General features: G+C 56.0%; 1 protein-coding gene across 1 annotated transcript in view; it reads right to left on the bottom strand.

Moving 5' to 3' along the window:
- ARHGEF17 (Rho guanine nucleotide exchange factor 17) overlaps positions 1–18,803 on the bottom strand; it is a 56,071-nt gene extending 37,268 nt beyond the window's left edge. Inside the window, exon 1 of the mRNA XM_081064755.1 lies at positions 16,482–18,803. Coding sequence (XP_080920881.1) covers positions 16,482–18,695 — 2,214 coding nt within the window. The 5' untranslated portion in view covers positions 18,696–18,803. The remainder of the gene's footprint in view (positions 1–16,481) is intronic.
- Between the last annotated feature and the right edge of the window lie 37 nt (positions 18,804–18,840).

The raw sequence follows: 18,840 nt of genomic DNA, 5'->3' as shown, positions 1-18,840 counted from the left end.
GAAGGTGCACTCAGGCTCAGCAAACCCCCTACAGATGACCTATGAACAACCTGCTCACTGCAGCACTATTTGTAACAGACAAAGACGGAAAATAGCCAAAATATCCTTTTACATGTGGTTAAATACAGTTTGGTAACCTGTGTAAAGGGACACCATGCGGTATAAGAAAGAATACACAGCTCCCAGAACGCTTTTAAGGCAAAATCTACAAGTGATGCTAAGTGTGCCACCATCTGTGAGGAAAGTGGGAGAAAGGGTGCATCGACTGGGATTTGCTCATAGAAGGATTCACAGGAACTAATACCCAGGTGTCCTGGGCTGGGGCAGGGTGGGTCCTAGGCAGCTGGTGGGAGGGAGACTTTTTACCTTTTTTGATTTTTCTTAAACCATGTGAATACATTACCTATTCACATTTTTAAATGTACAGATTGAATTGTTTAAAACGTCACCTCACAAGCTGGCCCCTGCTGCCTGCTCCAGGCTCATGTCTCAGCTTTGAACAGCCTTTGCAGCCCTCATTTTCCTTCTCAGCCTTCGAAGGCTTCCCGTCAGCCTCCTCCTCAGGAGCCATCCCTGCTGTGTGCTCCTTCCTGAGGGGGCACTCTCCAGGCTCCCCCAGCCTCTGGGCGTGTCTGTTCCAGTCCTGATCACTCCGGCTGTCCCTGTCTGTGTGTGTCCCAGCCAACAGAACAGGACCGGGTCCCAAGGGGGCTCCCAGTGAATGCAGACGGAATGGAAGAATGGGGTGGGGAGCTGCCCTGGGACCCTGAGTTTGGAGGCTTTGTTTCCTACCTGGTGTCCTGGGCAATTGCAGTCTTACCTGTAATGCCCCTCCAGGACACTCTCCCTACTCACCTTGTAGTCAGAGAGGGGCTTGGCTCTCCAACCCTTTCTGCAGAAAACTGTCAAACTCCTTTGCAGGCTATGTCTCCACCCACCCTCCTTAGGTCCTGGCAATCCTGCCTCTTTCTGGGCCACAGATACAGTCTGTAAAGTGAGACTGGCAACAGGCAAATTTACAGCAGGGTGGGGATTTCTGGGAGTGGGAATCCAGCACAGCCCCAAGCCCACAGAGTCCCACCCCACTTCTGCATAGCCCCATAGTTCCTTTCCTACAGGCAGTTGCCTGGCAGGGGTGGGGGGCAGGATTTTGAGTCTTCCTCAGGGAACTCAGCATATACCCCCCCCATCCCTCAAAGTTGATTCTAGGCTATTCTTGGTGACCCCATCTACTTCTCTCCATCCTTGGGAACCCTCCTCGGCCAGGCAAGGCCACTACCCTCCCTCCCTTCCCTTCCAACTTGCTTTATGATTTCCCACTGATCCCCAGTGGCCAGTGGTCTAGGCCAGCCACCAAAGGCATTACCACATTTCACAAAAACCTACAATAGGTGCCTCCATCATCATCTTTCCCATTTTACAGGTGCATAAACTGAGCCACAGAGGGATTAAATACTTGCTCATAGTCACAACAGCTAAGAGGAAGAGCAGGATCTGAGCCTAAGCCATCTGGCTCCAGTCTGTTATAATCATTACACCAACACAGTTGGATGCAGGATCAAGTGCAAGCACTCAGGTTGACCCTTAACACCCTGGGGGACCTGGCCTTTGCTGACCCCACCCATAGCACACTCTGGCCATAGCAATTCCTTAACCCATCAATCATACTTACACCCTAGGCCTCCGCATGTGCTGGTCTCTCTGCCACGTGCTCCCTCCCATCCTTATGCTTGGCCATTTCCTACTCATCCTATGTTTTTGGCGGCCAAAGAAGTGGGAGCCTCGGCTGAAGGGTCGGCCAGGTAGGCTATGCCTGAGGTCGGCAAAGACTGGGTCCTGAAGAGCCTTGGACCTTCCAGGCTCAGAGCCTCGGCTTTCTCCTGCCAACACCTGTCCACATGTCCTATTACCCCTCTAGACTCTGGGGAAGTCTTCCTGATTCTAACCAAAATTGCCTCAACCTAGAGGAGCCAGGAGGATTCCTGGGCCTCGAGAAAATGCGCCTCCACCCGTCCCAATCAATGACCAAGCGGGGCCAGAGTGCGCACCTTAGGAGCAGGCTGGCTGCCAGCTCCTCCCTCCCTCAGGGGCTCTGCACCTTCCCAGGCAGCAGCAGCGGGCAACAGGGTCTTCCCACCATGCCAACAGGTGGCCTCCGTCTCAAGTGGGGCACAACCCAGCTCTACAGGCCCCTGGTGGGGGGCACTGCCTGCTCACAGGAGCCCCAGGGTACATGCTCCATCAGCCTGGCCCCTCTGGAGACCTGGCCCCCTACAGGGTTTGTCTGTCCTCAGGGAGCCTGGCTGGGCTGAGCCGAGCCTGCCAAGAAGCTGAAGGGAGGGTCTCGTCCTGCTCTAAACCTCTCCAGTGGGGCCACTCTACCCCAAACAGGGATTCTCTGCCGAGTCCTGGGAGCTCCACGGAAGTACACGGGGGAAATGTGGTCAAGGGGGCAGATACACCCCCACCTTTACTTAAGTCAACAAGGTTCCAAGTTGACCTATTTTATAGTTCTGTGTCAAGACTCCTCTAGAAAAAAGGGTCGCACTATTTTTAAAAGCTTGGAAATTGCTGCCAGGGATCAAATCCAGACTTTCAGGGCTGGCCTCCCAGACTCCCCATAACCCGCCGACTTCTCCAGAACCAGGCTTTCATGGTGCTCCAGCCACACCAGGGCTTTTCCATCAGGCCTCTGCTTGAAGGGCCTGGCCCTGCTTCTGTCTGCCAAGGTCCTACTAGGCCTTCCAGGCTCCAGCCGCTCGCCCCCGGCCCTCCTGAGCCTCCCTCCCGTTCCTTGGCCTCCCTTTTTTCTGCTCCTCAGTCCTCAGACGGGGCTCCCCGGGGCTGGAACTCTTTGCTGTTAGTCCTATAGCCCACATGCTAGCCCTGTACATACAGGCCTCCGTGGACAGCAGTAGGATTGAATTTTAAAAGTTACCCTGGACTCTCCAAACCCATTACGAAGGCTAATTCCAGAGTTAATCACCCAGGGCTAATTAGAAAAGCTCGGTGCTGCTGTGTAGTCAGCTCAGTTATTCCAATAGTGACAGTGAGCACCCTGGCCCTCACTCAGCTCGCTGGGCTTTCCCCTGAGGATGAGGCCCTGTTCCAAGCAGAACGCCATTCACCAGGTTCTGGCCCCCACTGCCCAGCCCAGCCCCATGATGGTCACCCCGGAGTTTCAGTGCAGGAACGGCTGCTCTGTTCCCCTCTCCCCAGGTGGATAATGCCTATTTACATTACTTGTTGACATCTGGCTGCCTCTATCTATTCCAACTTCATTATCATCACAGGTTGCTCCAGGGAAGGTATGAGGGGTTCTCAGGCTGGGTCCTCACTTCCGATATCTGCACACATGTCTTCACAGGTATAAATCTGTTGGGATTGAAAAGGAGCATGTGTGTGTCCACCTAGCTGTGTTGTGTGCCTCCGGCTGTGCCCATGTTGGCATGGGTGGGGGTCCACAGTCAGCTTACCCCACAGCGTAGGCACTGCTGGTTTCAGTGTGTACCCCCTCCAGCCTACGGGCGGGCTCCCTTCAGCTTCTCCAGCCCTAGCTCAGGGCACAACACTGGGGATTTCTTCCCCAGCAGACATGGCCCAGGTCTGGACACACGGAAGGTGGCACGATGACTGAGGGGAGAGGGCTACAGCGCTGCCTGAGGCCCAAGAGTTAAACTCCTGGGACAGGGCTCAGGGCTAGGGGCCCAGTGGGAGACAGGGCAGGAGGCTGGGGGTGGGGGAGGCGGCCTGGGCTGGCTGCGGGTCTGGGCCTCTCTGGGCTCTTTGTCCAAATATGGAAGGTTTTTTTGTCTCCATTTGAGTCACGCCGGCCTAGGCCCAAGAGATCTGCTTTCCAGATACTGCAGGCAGGCAGGGCTGTGCCAGCACTGGCTGGCCTGCCCCCACCCACCTCTCCTTCCTCTGCCTGTTGCTCATCTCAGCACCCCTCCAACCTCTTGGGCCAGAGCTTTCTCTACCAGCAGGGAGCCCAGCACCCACCTCCACTGTTCTCCAGCACCAAGAGAAAAGGCCCTGGACCCATGACGGGAGGAAACACTCAATCCGTCTGCCTGCCCATCACCTCCTCTCACTCCCCAAGGACCCTTCCTATTCAAATGAGCCGCTCAACTAATATTTACTGAGCAACTGTTATGTGCTAGTTCCTGGGGCTAGGACTGTCAACTGCGAATCCAGTGGACTCCCCATGTCCAAAACAGAATCCACTCTCTCCTCCCTTGTGCCCACCCTCAGGATGGCACCACCCCACACTAAGGAGTCCTGAAAGCCAGGAGCAGGGTAATGTGCAAGGATGCTGGCACCTGACTGTCTGGGTTTGAACTTGAATTTGCCACTTGGTTAGCTTTCCTAACCGGGGCAAACTGTTCCCCATGCTGTACTTTGGTTCCTCATCTGTGACATAGGAAGGTCCGCACCTTCCCATAGGGTGGTGTGAGGATCCAATGATTGAATACACGGGAAAAGTGCTCAGACCAGTGCCTGGCACACAGGAAAAGCTTTGCCACCAGTACTGTGACTTTCCACCTCCTAATGGTACCATATTCAGTCAGGTATTAAACCTCTTAAGACTTTCCATCACCTTCCTCCCTGATCTCTCTGCTTCAGGCAAATTTCACTCCTGCAGCCTTGGAGTGAGGCCAGCCAAGGTTCCAATACCACCCCTCTCCTTCCGAGGTCTGTGATCCAAGCAAGGCACTTAACCCTCTCTGCGCCTCAGTGTCTAGTTCCCACCTCCACGTCCAATTGGTACCGGCTTGAGACAGTGCCCTTTGCCCATCTGCCAGCTCCTACCTGCCTGGGTGCTCAGGACAGCGCCCACGCAGGGCTGGGCATGGTGGTGGGAAGAGCTCAGAGTAGCCCAAGAATCCCCCAGGGGCAGGCCCATCGCTCCTTCTCCTGCCTTCCCTATACCTTTCACATTATTTATTTAATAAATGTTTTGATATCCCACTGTGTGCCAGGAACACGAGGCAACAGGAGGGCCTGGAATAGATGGGACCACCTGACTAGAACCAAGCATTAGGTCACCAGGTGTACTGGAGCCCCACCCACAATGCCACAGCCCAGAGCCTTTTAGGCCTGTCCACCCTCAAGCAGAGTGGTTGCAACAGCTGTGAGTCCTGGGGCGGCGCAGGGTTTCTGACACCTGGGCTAGGATGCTGAGGGGACACTGCCCTATACAGAGCCCTCTTGCGAAGACCTAGTCCTGGCCAGGGGGGGCTCTGTCTGGCTCTGTCGGAGGCTGGGAGATACAGGAGGTCAGAGGAGACAGGAGACAGAAGGAGTGAGAGCGAGGGAGGAGGGCAGGGAGTAGAACAGAGCAGAGAAGCGAGAAGAAAGCAAGGAGCCCCCGGTGAGGGAAAGTCCTGGTGTGAGTGAATAGAAGAAAGAAGTGGAAAAGGAGAAGGCAGCCCTTACAGCCCAGGCCCTGGTTCCAGGTGAAGAGGTGACCCCGGCAAGCGGCTGCCCCACCCTCCTCCTCCTCCAGCCTTGGGGCCAGACCCGGGGCTATTTTTAGCGGGAACTGAATTTAGCTGTTCCCTCGGAAATTCCTCACCCTCCCCAGGCTACGCCCCCGCTGGCCTTGGGGAGAAGCCTGGACGTTCTCTGGTCCAGGAGGGAGGGGAGGAGGGCCCAGGAGCAGCAGGCTCTAGAAGAGGACGCTGGCATCTGATGAGGAAACTGAGGCTCAGATCAGGCCCCAAATATGAGTTACTCGTTTCCCTACAGCCCCCACCCTATTTTCTCAGAAGGCCTCCAGGGCTGCAGGGACACGGATTAGCACTTGTCTCGGGATCTAAGGTACAAATATCACGAGGACACTTTGTCTTGAAATACAGGACCCACTGCCATGGAGACTGCCTGCCCATCAACCAGTCATTCCACCCCAGCTCCTGAGTGAGAACCTGTGTAGTCCAGAGCGCTCCTGGGCTCTGCCACATTCGGGATTCTCTCTTCACAGACGGGGAGACTGAAGCCAAGCAACCTGTCTTGGGTCATAGCCAGTGTGGACGAAAAAGGGGTTCTATGGAAAGTAACCTCACAGGGTGACCTGATCATAAATTCCAAACCGGGCAGGCAGGTAGTCAGGCCCCAGGTCTGTAACTTCTTTAGTGAAAGGCTTTAAGCCAGCCCTGTCCATTGTTCTTATGCATTTAGGTTAACACACCTTTGAAATGCCAGAAGTAACACCCCTGGAGGGCGGAACACCTTCAAGAGGGCACATAATCTTAACTATCCTATAATCCAATCCCTCCTTCGTTTCAAATGCAAAGGCAAAACTGTCATTCTTCAGAGCACTTTCCATCTTGCTCCCCCGCATACATCCTCAGTTTGGCTCAAGAAAAACGCTTAGAAAAATTCTCTCCAGGTTTGGATGCTTCTTACAGTGACATCAGAATGGCATGCTGATGTCTGTCCCTGATATGCTCCCACCCTGGCTGCTCACAGAAGGGCTGGACTTGGGCGGGGGGGGGGGGGGTAGCCTGGACCTCTGCTGTTCTCTGGCGACCATGTGGAGATGCAGGTGTTTCCACGGGAGCGGAAGGGACTGAAGTTAGGCCAGAAGCATATAGGAAACAGAGGCAGGGAACTGAGCCGGCTCAGAACCCCCTCACCCTTCCAGAGATGCAGGGGGATGACGCAGAGGACCCTGCATCTTGTCCCTAACTCTAATAAGGTAGGGGGGGCCCACACCCCTCCCCCAGAGTCTGATAAGGGCCCCTGAGCCTAACTTTAAACCATTGGATTTTACTTCCAAATGATCTCCCTCGGAAGTCCTTTTCTCTCCATCCCCACAACCCCCATGTCCCCTATTCCCCTCAGCTCAGGCTTCTCACCTCCCTGCTCCCTTCAGTCCAATCACCACCTACAACCAGAAGATCCTTTCCAATGTGCCCATCTGGCATTGCTCCTCCTAAGCTCCTAACCTTCCATGGCTCCCCAGTGCCCACAGGACAAAGCCCAGGCCATTTAACTAGACACTCGAGGCCATCAGCTTGGCTCCTACACACACAGCCTCTCCCTGCGTGCTCTGGTTAGAGACCTTCCCGCTCTGTTGACATCAGACATCTATTGAGGCTTCTCTTTCCTGCCTGGCTCAGCCGAATTCCCTAAATGCCAAGTGACCCACATCGCCTCCCCTCTCAAGAACTCCCTGTAGATCTGTAGTCCAAACGTGGGGCCAGAGCAGCGGTGGGGGGCTAGGGGCGGACTACTGGGCTTGGTCTGCGACTGCGTGGCCTTGGGCAAGACCCCTGCCCTCACTGAGCCTCGGGCGCCTCTCCAAATAATGCAGGGTGAGGGGTGGTTGGAAGACGCAGCCTGTTTAGAAGGGTCTTTCAGTGTGGACTATTCTGGCATTCAAGGCCCCGGCCCTCTTCTTCCTCTTGCCTCCTGGCCTGCCAACAAGTGGGACGACTCCTCACCAGGCCCCACCTCTGAGGACAGTGAGGGACCAGGAGTTAGACCTCAGTGACAGAAGCAGCCCAGAGGGATGGAGTCAGTAGGATTTTGGGGGGGAGGTGGGTCCCTTCCCGCGGTTCCGCCCCTTCCCTTCCACATCTGCTCCTTGACCTCCAGTGCCCCGTCCTGGGAAAGGACTGGATGTTTGTCCAAGGGGGTTAGGGGGAGGGGTCTCAGCAGTCCCAGGAGGCCAGGCTATGGGGCTGGCTGGCAGCCAGGACCCTGGGCTTCTCTCCCTCCTGCTCCACTCTGCGAGGGAGCAGGGCCTGCTCACGCCCTGGGAACCAATAAACAGGAAACAGATACCAACCTGGCGCTTGCTCCCTCAGCCTGGCCCCCTCTTCACACTCCCCCTACTGCCTTCCCACTGGCCCAAGACCTGCCCCGCCTCTCCTCTGCCACAGAACCTCAGAATTAAGACGTTTTGTCTCAAATAGACACACAAAATCGCGCAAAGAGGTATGACTCCCGGGAAAAAACTCAGACTCCATCTTGAAACCACGAGATTCTACACTCTGAACCGGCAATCTCAAAAGCAGACACTTAAAAGCGACCCGCTGCTGAGGCCTCCTAGACCTGGGGTCCTGAAAGGAGGCCTTCACAGACACTAACTCTTTGGCCCTCACAAGAACTCCTCAATGTCCCCATGTTACAGAACAGGAAACTGAGGCTCAGAGCTGAGGTGCAGTGACTTGTTAGATGTCACTGAGCGACTGAGACAGAGTCACAGCTGAGAAGTTAACCCCGATCCGTCTGACCGCAAAGCCTGCCTGGCACCCCTCAGACTCCCTGCCTTGGAGACGGACCCCTGCTTCTAGGCTAGTGCCAAAGCCTCAGGGACTCCAGCCCAGAGAGGCTTCCGCTCTGCTGCATCTCCCAGGTTGGCGCTGGTCGTAACAAAAGGAGAGGGGAACTGGAGAGAGGAGCAAGGACAGAGGAGGCTTACCTGCTGTCCACCCAAAGGTCCAGGATGCTGGGCCACAAAGCCTACCCAGGTACAGCCAGGACCCACCTGCCCCCCGTCCAGAGCTTTGTGCTCTGCTTCAAGGTTGGAAAGAGCATCTTAGAGTCAATGTCCCTCAGAATCTTAGACTCCTAACATTTCAGCATCTCGTCATCAGGGGAGGAACTAACATCTTGAGCACTTACTCTGTGCCAAGGCCTCTTGGCATCATTTCATTTAATCTTAACAAGAATCCTTGGTGGAGTGAGAGGATAATGTACCCATTTTATGGACTCAGGGGAGTCTGCAAACGCTTGCCCTGGATCCTGAAGCCAGCCTGGGGCAGAAGGACCTGGGCCGTGCTCCTTACCCTCCATGTGGCATCTCCTGGGCAAGAAGGGACCAGAGAAGAGACAGTTTCTCTGGTCCGAAAGCACTAGGGTCATCCATCCTAGATAACCCCCATGGCTACTTGGAGGGGGGCCGTGGACCGACCTCTGGGGACTCAGATACCCTGACTCCTGGCACGGGGGGCAGGGGGTTCCTCTCCATCTACCCCTGAGGTCCATCTGGGACAGCCGGCAGAGACTACTCCTGTCCCCTCCCTAGACCCCCACCTTCTCTCCTGCCAACTGCCCTTCTTGGGAGCTGCTTCATCCCAATTTTTAGTCAGCAAACCCAGGGCCAGCCACCCCTAGAAAACAAGCCTGTCCACCAGGCACCCACTGGGTCCTCTGTCGTTCTCCTGCCAGGCCAGGGTTCAGCCACCATCTGGACCCCACCAACCTCAGGGGGCTTGGACCCTTGCTGTAAGCTCCTGGCAAGCAGGGATCTCATGTCCAAGCTTTCCCTGTGTGTCCCCACTGCCCAACAGAGGGCTCAACAATTAACTGTTGAATGAATGAATGATGAATGACCAATGAACATGGAAATAAATGAATGCAGCATAAATGCAGTGGGCTTCAATTCACAGGCTTGGCCCCTCTGCCCACCTGCGGTCGGCAGAATAATAGCCTCCAAAGATGTCCGTCCTAATCCCCGGATCCCGTGAATATATTACCTTACATGACAAACGGGGCTTTGCAGGTGTGATTAAGGATTTTCAGATGGGAAGATTCTCCTGGATGATCCAATTGGGTCCAAAGTAACTACAAGGATCCTCATTAGAGGGAGGTAGAAGGTTTGGTTCAGGGTGAGAGAGAGATTTGAAGATGCTAAGCTGCTGGCTTTAAAGGTGGACGAAGGGGACATGAACCAAGTGCCAGCAGCCACCAGACGTCAGAAAAAGCAAGGAAACTGGTTTTCCCCTTAAGCTTCCAAAAGGAATTCAGTCCTGCTAACACCTTAAACTTTGGCTGGTGAAACCCATTTCTGACCTCCAGAACTGTAAGATAACATTTGTATTGTTTTAAGCCACTAAACGTGTAGTAATTTGCTATGGTAGCAGTAAGGAAACTAACACACCACCCATCTGCCAGACTACACCTTGGAATCAGGCTCATGTCCCTCCCGCCTCAGGTACGTCTGTAGACACCCCTCACTCTCCCTGCCCAGGGAGTCCAGAGCCCTGTGACTTCCCCAAGCCCCAGAGGAAGTTTTATCATAGCGACAACAGCAGCAGCAGCAGCAGCAGCACTTTAGAGGACCAGAGTGAGGCCCACAACCTGCCCCAAATGTGGGGAGAGGCCGTGTGTGTGTGTGTGTGTGTGTGTGTGTGTGTGTGTGTGTGTGTGTAGGGGAGCAGGGTGCGGGGGGAGCTTAGAGAAACAGCTAGTGGTAGAGGCGAGTGCCCTGGGAGCCAGATAGCTCTGGGAGATTTTATCCTGATGCCCAAGCTCATGGAAATCTGTGGCTCTGAGAAGAGGAGGGTCTTATTTAAGGCCATACGCAGGAAAAGCGGAGAGGCTAAGGCTGGAACCCAGGTCTCCTGACTCTAGTGCAGACCTCCACGTGCTACACCAGGTCCTCCCTGGTTACCCCACAGCTACTGGAGGAGGGGGCCATGGACACTCCCCTGGGGGTCACATACCCTGGCTGGGGCCTAGGCCCCTGCATGTCACAGGCTGGATGCAGCTCACCACTGCTTAGGGCCCAGCAGCCTGGCAGCCTTCCTATGCCTCTATCCTCCCCTTGGAATGCCCCAGAGGCCTGGGGGTGAGAGTGGAGGGGAGGCAAGGGGGGAGCAACTCCCACGGGGGTGGGGAACATCGGCTTCAATAAACTCCGACTTCCCAGGAGACCCAAGGCCCCTGTTTCAGGGCCTGCCAGCAAGGCGCCAGGCTGCCTGGGCATACTTCCCAATAAGTATGCGAGCCTTTCTGGGAAACATGGGCTCCCTCTCCCCCCACCCCACCACCATCCCTGCCAACTCTGCTCAGTAGGAACTCTGTGGGGCTGACGTGTCAGGGTGGCCTGGGTGTTAGGACACCTGGGGCCAAATCCCATCCTTGAGCCATAGGGCCTTGGGCAACCTCTGCCCCCTTTGGGCCTGCATCTTTATATGTATACTGGGCCATGGCAATGCCGCCCTAGCTGGAGGGCCAGATGGGAGGAACAGGGCTACCTCGGGGAGGCCTGAGCTCCCAGGAGACAGGCAAGCTGGAGCTAACGGGTGTGACAGTGCCTGCAGAGGAAACACCAATGGGATATGGCACTGTCGCCATCCTCACGTGGGCCCTGGGGCAGCTCCACCCTCCTAACCTTTGAGCCCAGCCAGAGCCAACGTAGGTCTGCAGGGGGAGGCCAGTGCAGCTGACAGTCCCAGTCTACCCTGTGGGCTTTGTCAATCACCTCCCCACCCTAAGTGGCCCCTCACACTGCCCAGCCACGGGAGCTGCAGTAGCTACATGTTCACTTTAAATGCTAGAGTCCAGGCCCTTCAAAAGCCCCCTGGATTGCAGCAGAAACCCATCACCCAACCACCTCTGCCCCAGCCCAAGCCACCACCAGCTCTTGCCCAGATAATTCCAGTGGCCTCCTAACTGGTCGCCATGCTTCCACTTTGGACCTCTGCAATCTATGCTCACAGAGCAGACCTATGAAAGCCTATGTCAGCTCAGGTCACTGCTCTATTCAGAACCTCCCAACAGTGCCTGTCCCATCTTATCTCAAGTAAATGCCAAAGACCTCTTATTGGCCTATGAGATCTACCTCGTCGGGCCCCAACCCATTTCCACCCTCCCTTACTTTTCTGACCTTATCTCCTACTTTGCTCCATCCATACAGTCCTCTTGAGAATTTCTCAAACACACTTGTACCTCAGGGCCTTTGCACTTGCTGTTCTCTGCCCAGAATGTCCTACCCCCACCCCCAGACAGTTACCTGGCTTGCTCCCTCACTTCCTCCAGGCTTCTGCACTCATCTCTCCTCCTCAGGGAGGCCTTCTCAAACCTCTCAACCTAAAATAGTATCCTCTCCCTGTCATTCTCTGCTCTCTTATCTTGCCTTCTTTTGCCACCCAGCCTCTCTTTTTGACTCATAATGTATCCATTTACAGACAGGGGTCCTCACTAGTCTGAAAGCTCCATGAGGGCAGGATTTTGTTTTGTTTGCTGCTGTATTCCCAGGCCCTAGAAGAGAGCCTGACATGTCTAGGGGCTCAGTAAGTATCTGTTAAACAGATGAATGCATTGCCTTATCAAGAGTCACCCAAGTCTCTGAAACAAACTCCAACTGCATACAGTCTGCCATGTTCTTTCCCATCTCCTAGCCTCTGCTCATGATGTGCCTTCCTGCTAGAACCCCTCCCTCTCTTCAGTTTTCAAGGCCAAGTTCCAGGCAGAACCTCCTCCAGGAAGCCTCCCCTGCCAGCCTGGGGCCAGTCCCTCAATATCCTACAGCCCCTTCAGTTTGCGTCTAGATTCTAAACGCTCTGAGTGTTTTGGCTCCCCAGGAAACCCAGCAGTGCCTCCCCTGGCTGTGGGGCAGCAAGTGTAGCCTGAGAGATCACAGATAGAAGAGAGGAAAGCAAGCAGAAGGGGCAAGTCCCTACATTGGGGTGGGGGATGGTGACAGGATGAGCAGCAGCCTCCCAGCCTTCCAACCCAGCTGGTCCTGGAAATGTGGGGCTGGAAAATATGTCAGACCCAACTCTGGTCCACCCTCCAACTCTTCCCTGCCTGGTGTGTGGGGGGAACCCATTCCTGGGCCATACTCCCCCCACTAGCCCAAGGCCCTTAACAAGGAATGGGGGGCAGGGAATAAACAGAGGAAAGGGACAGCCCTCTGTCTGTCCTCCCCCTTCCCACCCTCCTCCTGCTGGTGAAAAGACATTTAATTATAGATATTTGGTCCGGCTCAGAATTCCAAATGTCCTAATCGCCTCCCCTCCCAGAACCAGTTTCCATGGGAAAATCATAGCAAAGAGCCAAGGAAGGAAAGAAGAACCCTCACCCCCATAGGTTCCCTGCCAAAGGGAGACAAGAAAGAAAGGTGACAGGAGCAACAGTCCAGTCTTTCCTCTGGGGAGGGGGGGCGTATCTGCTGGCGCAGGGGAGGGGGGTAAGGCCAGGGTTCTGGTGCTTCAGCCTAGCTCTGCCCTGCCTTGCTGTGTGAGGTCAGACTCGGTATTCTCCTTTCTGAGTCTCCAAGTTCTTCCCACCCCAACCCCAGGCCCCAGTGAATTAAATAACCACCATGAAAGTGTTCAGGCTTTTAGGGGTGTACAGGTGATGCCCCATCTGCCCCTCAACCCTGTCCCTCTACTCAGATAGCAGGCCAATCCCCCCAAGAAACAGAGACCCCTTGGCCCCTTCACCTCTAAGACGCTGATTTTCGAGTATTCAGTGGGACTCTAACAGTCTGCAATTCTAAGAATTCAGCACTGTAAGATTCCCACAGCTTTCACATTTGAAAAATGAATCATTCAGAGTGTCTGGCATATAGAAAGCACTTAATAAATGTTAGCCACGGTTACTGCTATTCCAACATGCTCAAGTTCTGTGAGTCCATCCATCTGATTCTGAGACACGAGTCACTTCCTGTTTCTGGGCAACGGTTGTCACATCTGTCAAATGGGTGTCAGGTAGCTGAGGGCAACAGGCTGAAGCACAAGCCTGTACTTTAAGGCCAGGGTGGGGGAAGCCCCGGAGTGAAAAGTCGCTGATCAGCCAGGCTATTATGGACCTAAGTGGAAATGCCAAGGGGCGTGGGAGGGGAAGGGCAGGGAGGCTCTCACAGCTTTGCCTCCTCCCCGCAACACAGAAGCAAGCAGGTATCCACGGAATAAAGCCACCAGTAGTTAGCTTTCATTTCCCTACTCTTAGTTCCTTACAGCTGTTGCACAGACTGCCTTTCTCTTCCTTCCAGCAACATCCCAACTCCTCCTGTTTTCCTTGACCACCCTGCAGGCTGAGTCCTTCCTGTAAAGCCTTAAAAACCAGGCAGTCTAACCTCCCACTGTATAGATGGTAAAACTGAGGCTCAAGATGACTCTGTCCACGTCTCAGAGTGTGTCAGAGGCTGAGCCAGGCCTGCTATCCAGGCCTCCTGCTCCCACCAATGGGGATAACACCATGCAAAAGGCAAATATGGACCTGGCTGGGGGACTCCTCACAGCCCGGGGTCCGGTCGGGGGTCCCTTCTGCCCCCAGAGCTGCTCCTGGCTGGGTTCACACTGGTTTTTGCCCCATCAGCAAAGTGTGACCGCCTCTCCTCTTCCCGTCTTATTCTGGAGCCCACACCACGCCATCTCCACCCACAGCCCAAGGAGCGTGACTGGAGCCCCAGCCTGAAACAAGGGAACATTGTCTTCTCCATGGAGGCCAGCAGGAGGGGGTAGACAGCTGCTCCCCATATTCCCGGAGCCAGAAAGTAGGGGACAGCAGGAGAGATTCAGGCTAGCAGATGGGAGAACTTCCAGGCTTTATGGGGGCTGGGGAATCTCTTGAGCCCATTCAAATCCACCACTGATACCTAGCCAGGGAGTGCCCGGCCCTGTTCTCAGAACCAGTAGGGGGCAGGGCGGAGGGGCCAGGCTAGTCACTAGAAGCAGCTGAGGCAGTACAGCCTGTTTTTCCCCCTCTCCTGCCCCCAGAGAGGGAGTGATTACACCAGCCAGTTACTGTGCAAGAGCCTTCTAGGAAGAGATCATTGCTCCCATTTTACAGAAGGGGAAAGGGAAGGCATAGAGCAGGGATGTGACTGATCCTAGGCCACACAAGGATCTGCAGCTGAGCCTCAAACCCTGCTCAGGTATCACAGACTCAATAGTTCTCTCACCTAAAGGGTAAGAGGGGACACCAAGCTGAGTCTGAAAAGGTGGGAGGACTGGTGTGGGCAAAGGCTTGGATGCCTGGAGAGAGCCTCCGTTGAGGGCAGAGAGAAGCCTGGGTTATGCGCAGACATGTCCCACCTCATAGCCCCCTGGGGTCTTCTCCCTGAGGTCAGGAGGGACAGGGGAAAAAGTGACGGGAGGCAGACCAGGAGGCAATTCTGCAAAACTTCCCACCTCCTCACTGGGTCTCAATGCCTCTTCTTAGGAGCGGCCCCCCTCCCTAGTCTCCCTGAGCCCCCTGGTTCACCCTTGCCCTCTCCCCTAATCTAGCCGTTAAGGCTCCCAGAGGAGATAATTATATGGAAAAGACAGCTAGGGAGGAGACCCTGGCAGGAGCTGCCCCTGCTCTCCCCCTCCCCCACCTCCACGTTCCAAAAACAACAGGCACTGGAGTTAGGGACACCTGAGCCGCCCTACCAGGCTCTCAGAAGGAAGGATAGGCCCCAAATTGCTCGTCTCCCCATTCCCTGCCTGTTGACTCTGCAGCCTCTGTCAGAGATACCAGAGCCAGCACCAGGGGGAACTACAGACAAGGAGAACAAAACAGAGAGAATTCAGAGGGGCCATGAGAGCCATAGGAATGGGGAGTGACCAAATTAGTCCAGGGTTTAGGGTTTCCAGGCTCCTCACGCAGGCAGAGAACACAGTGGGAGCGCAGGCCATGGTTGAAATAACCCCCGGCCATCCCTGCGCTAGGCCTAGAACCCAGAGCCTGGAATCTAGCTTCCGAATGCCAAGACATCAAGCCACCTAGGACCTATCTGAACTCACAGCCAAAACTCCAGGGACAGCTGAAGCCAGAGGCAGAAGTGGAGGCCTCAGGAAAAGTCTCCAGGGCCTGAGGGCTGGCAGAGGAAGGGGGAAGCATCTCCAGTCACCAGGAAGGGGATGGGGTGGGGAGAAGATGCATGTTGCAGGAAGGGGGACCAGTGCCCCCACCCTGACCCACAGAGGCAACCCTGACTGTTGGGGCCAGAACTCCCAACCTCTCAAGGCCACTGTCTACTGAGTTCCAGCAGACCCATCCCTGACTGCCCTCCCCAGAGGCCCCCATTCTCATCAGACGAGACTCCGGCAGACCTTAGGCCCCAACTCCAACCCACAGACTCCCCCCAAACTTCTGCAGCACCAGCTAGAGACATGGGCACCACCTTGCCCACAACCCACCTGATCTTACAGTGGAGAGACTGAGTCACAGAGAAAGGCCAGGGCCACGAAATTGTTTATGGACCCCTCTCTACTACTCCATAAAATAATGCCTCGTACCGCTCCGATTTTCCCAGGCCCACATGGACAGACCCACAATTTGATCTGCCACAGGAAGGACACATGCCAAACCCATGTCAACTGTGGGCCCCCAAGCCCAAACATCCCACCAGGGATCTGGCTAATAGGGCAGCAAGCCTCATGAGGAAGTTCCATCACTCCCCCATCTCCTTGTGTATTTAAAATAAAGAACCAGATGGGAATCTCTAAAACCAGTCCCTGAGAAATAGCTAAAGAATGAGATTAGAACCCTGTGTAATTATCACCTAGAAGACCTTGGAGGAGGTTAAGAACCTTTGACATAAGCACTAGCAGAAGCCTGAAGCCCCTGGGGCCTGAATAGGTAGGAACCCTGTGTCATTAACACTCTTAAAACTACCTGGGCACATCCGGGACCAAAGCACTCTGAGATCTGGGTACCTGCCCCATGAGCACTCTCGAAAGGCTCCTGTGGAAGTCAATGCCCATGGCCCTCCCTCCGCCCCACCCAAAGGCCCCCCACAAAGGACTCACCACCTGTGGCTTGCTGCAGCACTTGCTGGCTGGAGCTGGCTCTTCTGGAGCCCTGGCTGCCTCGGGGGGCTTGGCCTCGGCAGAGGGCGGTACAACCACTGGAGTCAAGCAGGGCATATCCACTGGCACTGGGGCAGGCACCTCGCCAGAGTGGAGGGTCAGCATGTACTGCTTAGTGACGTCCTCAAGTGATGGCGCCTGCAATGTGGGGTGGGCTCGGGCAGGGAAGCCCATGGGCTCCGGCACAGCTACAGGGGGGCCAACAGAAGTCGGTGGCTCAGGCACCACAATAGGAGTGAAGGTGGCGGGCACACTGGCATGGCGGACATGTTTGGAGGAAGGTCGGGCCTGCGTCTGGTCCTGATCGCCCTCCTCTCTCTGCAGCTCTTGATGACTACTCCGGGCTGGACGCTTCTTGGAACCACGGCGGGCGAGCCGTGGGGACAGGACATTAGCCAGTTTAGAGTCAAGGTGGAAGTCACAGTGGGCACTGGGGGAGGCAGGCAGGGCCTCAGGTAGGGCCCTCTCAGATTGTGCCCGGCCCTTAGCAGCACTGGGATCTTCTGGTTCTGCCCGCCGCTCTGCAAGGATGGGCTCACTGCTGGATGGAGGCAGCATGGGCTCAACCTCTCGGATGGGCTCCCCTCCAGGGCCCTCAAACCCAGGCCCTGCCAGCTCCCCACGGCGGCTGGGATCACTCAGAGATTTCTTCTTGGGGGCTTTACCAGCAACCCTGTCGTCCACCACACGCCCCAAGGCACCAGGCCCCTGAACAATGCTCTGCATGACCTCTTGGTATCCCTTGCTCTCTTCACTGCCCACAGACCAGTCACTGTGGCCACTGGTCAAGCCCTCGTCCACAGTTGGAGCTGCTGGAAGCCCTGCTTTGGGGCTCAGCGAGCCCAGAAGGTTGCTATCCACGGAGAACCCAGAGGGCTCCTCAGAGGAGGCAGCCCGGTGGCGCTGCGGAATTGGGTCACTCAGAGAGCGGTAGGCCTCCCCTGCCTCCCCATTGCTCAGTTCAGTCCCACCAGGGCCCGAAGGGGGGACTTTGCGTCTCCTGCGGAGGGCACCTGGGGTGGGAGGGTTGTCAGGGGACACCAGGGACCACCCTCCCAGACTGTCTTCAGCCCCAGGGAGTTGGTTGGTCTGCACCGAGGACGAGTTAAGGGGTCTCCACACCCCTGTGGGACCCAGGTTGCAAAAGGTTGAAACAGGAGGCTCAGGGTCCGCCCCAATGCCCTCATCTGTCAGGCTGGACTCAGGGCCGGAGAGCTCCTCCTGGGACCTCTGCCCTCGGGTTATGTCCCCCGCCCAGTCGGGGCTTCCATCATCCTGCTGGGCACCCATGCGCTGGATCTTCTCAAACACCTGACGGGCCTCTTGTACGTACTGATCCTGGACAACAAGAGGCAGTGGGTCCTCCTCGGCACCTGGGCCTGCCAGGAGGAGCTCAGAGGAGCTGGGCTTCAGGGCACTGGTGCGGGGTAGTCGGCGGGCCAAGGGCTTCTCAGAGCAGGTAAACGACTTTGCCCTCCGCAGGGTGGCCGTCAAGTCCTTGAGGGTGGGGCGGGTGCCAGGTGCTGCTGGGGCTGAGGGGGCCGTGGGCTCCAGTGGCTCCACCAGGCCACATGCTGATGGTGAGTTTCTGCCATCTAAGGGGGCACTCCCAAGGTCCCCAGGGCGCCCACCAGGTTTTCGGACCCTCAGCTCTGAAAGGTCAGAGCGCAGGAAACTGAGCAGTGTCAGGGTCTCCGAGGCAATGTCTGGATTTGACAGGGACTTCCGCTGCCGGCTCTTATCCAACTCCAATCCTCCATCCCTCAATGACCTCGTGGTGCCCACAGGTCCCTTGGTGCGGGTTCGAGCCTGGGGCCTTAGGAGGAGCCCTTCTCCAGGTCCAAAGCTAGGGGAACGATACATACCCCAGCTCCCAGAACCCCGGCTAGCCCACAGGTCCTCATCCTTAAGGGTCTCTGTGCTGGAATAACGACTGCTACCTCGGGAGCCTGATGGGCTGGCCAGGTAAGCAGGAAAGCTCACCTTGGCTACGCGGAAAGCTCCCCCTACAGTGTCTGACAAGGGCCGAAGTCCCTCCTGGGGTCCTGGTACAAAGGGAGGCGAGCCAGTACCCCACTCCTGGGGTCCTTCCTCGCTAGGGACTGTAGGAGACGTTGGGAGCTCCGGGCTCCTGGCTCCCCCAGCCGAGTCCATGCTGCCCAGATTTAACCCATAACTGTCTGACCTGCAGTCCTTATCCAAGAGGGAGCTTCCAGGCCTGGACCCCGGCCTCCCTCCCCAGCAGTGGCCGCCTTCACCGTCTTGGTCCTCTTCACTGCCGGAGGAGAGGCCGCCGTGG

This window comes from Rhinolophus hipposideros (assembly GCF_964194185.1).
Source record: "Rhinolophus hipposideros genome assembly, chromosome: 10".
Taxonomy (NCBI): domain Eukaryota; kingdom Metazoa; phylum Chordata; class Mammalia; order Chiroptera; family Rhinolophidae; genus Rhinolophus; species Rhinolophus hipposideros.
Note: the sequence above shows the minus strand (reverse complement) of the source record. Positions and strands in the feature narration are given on the sequence as shown.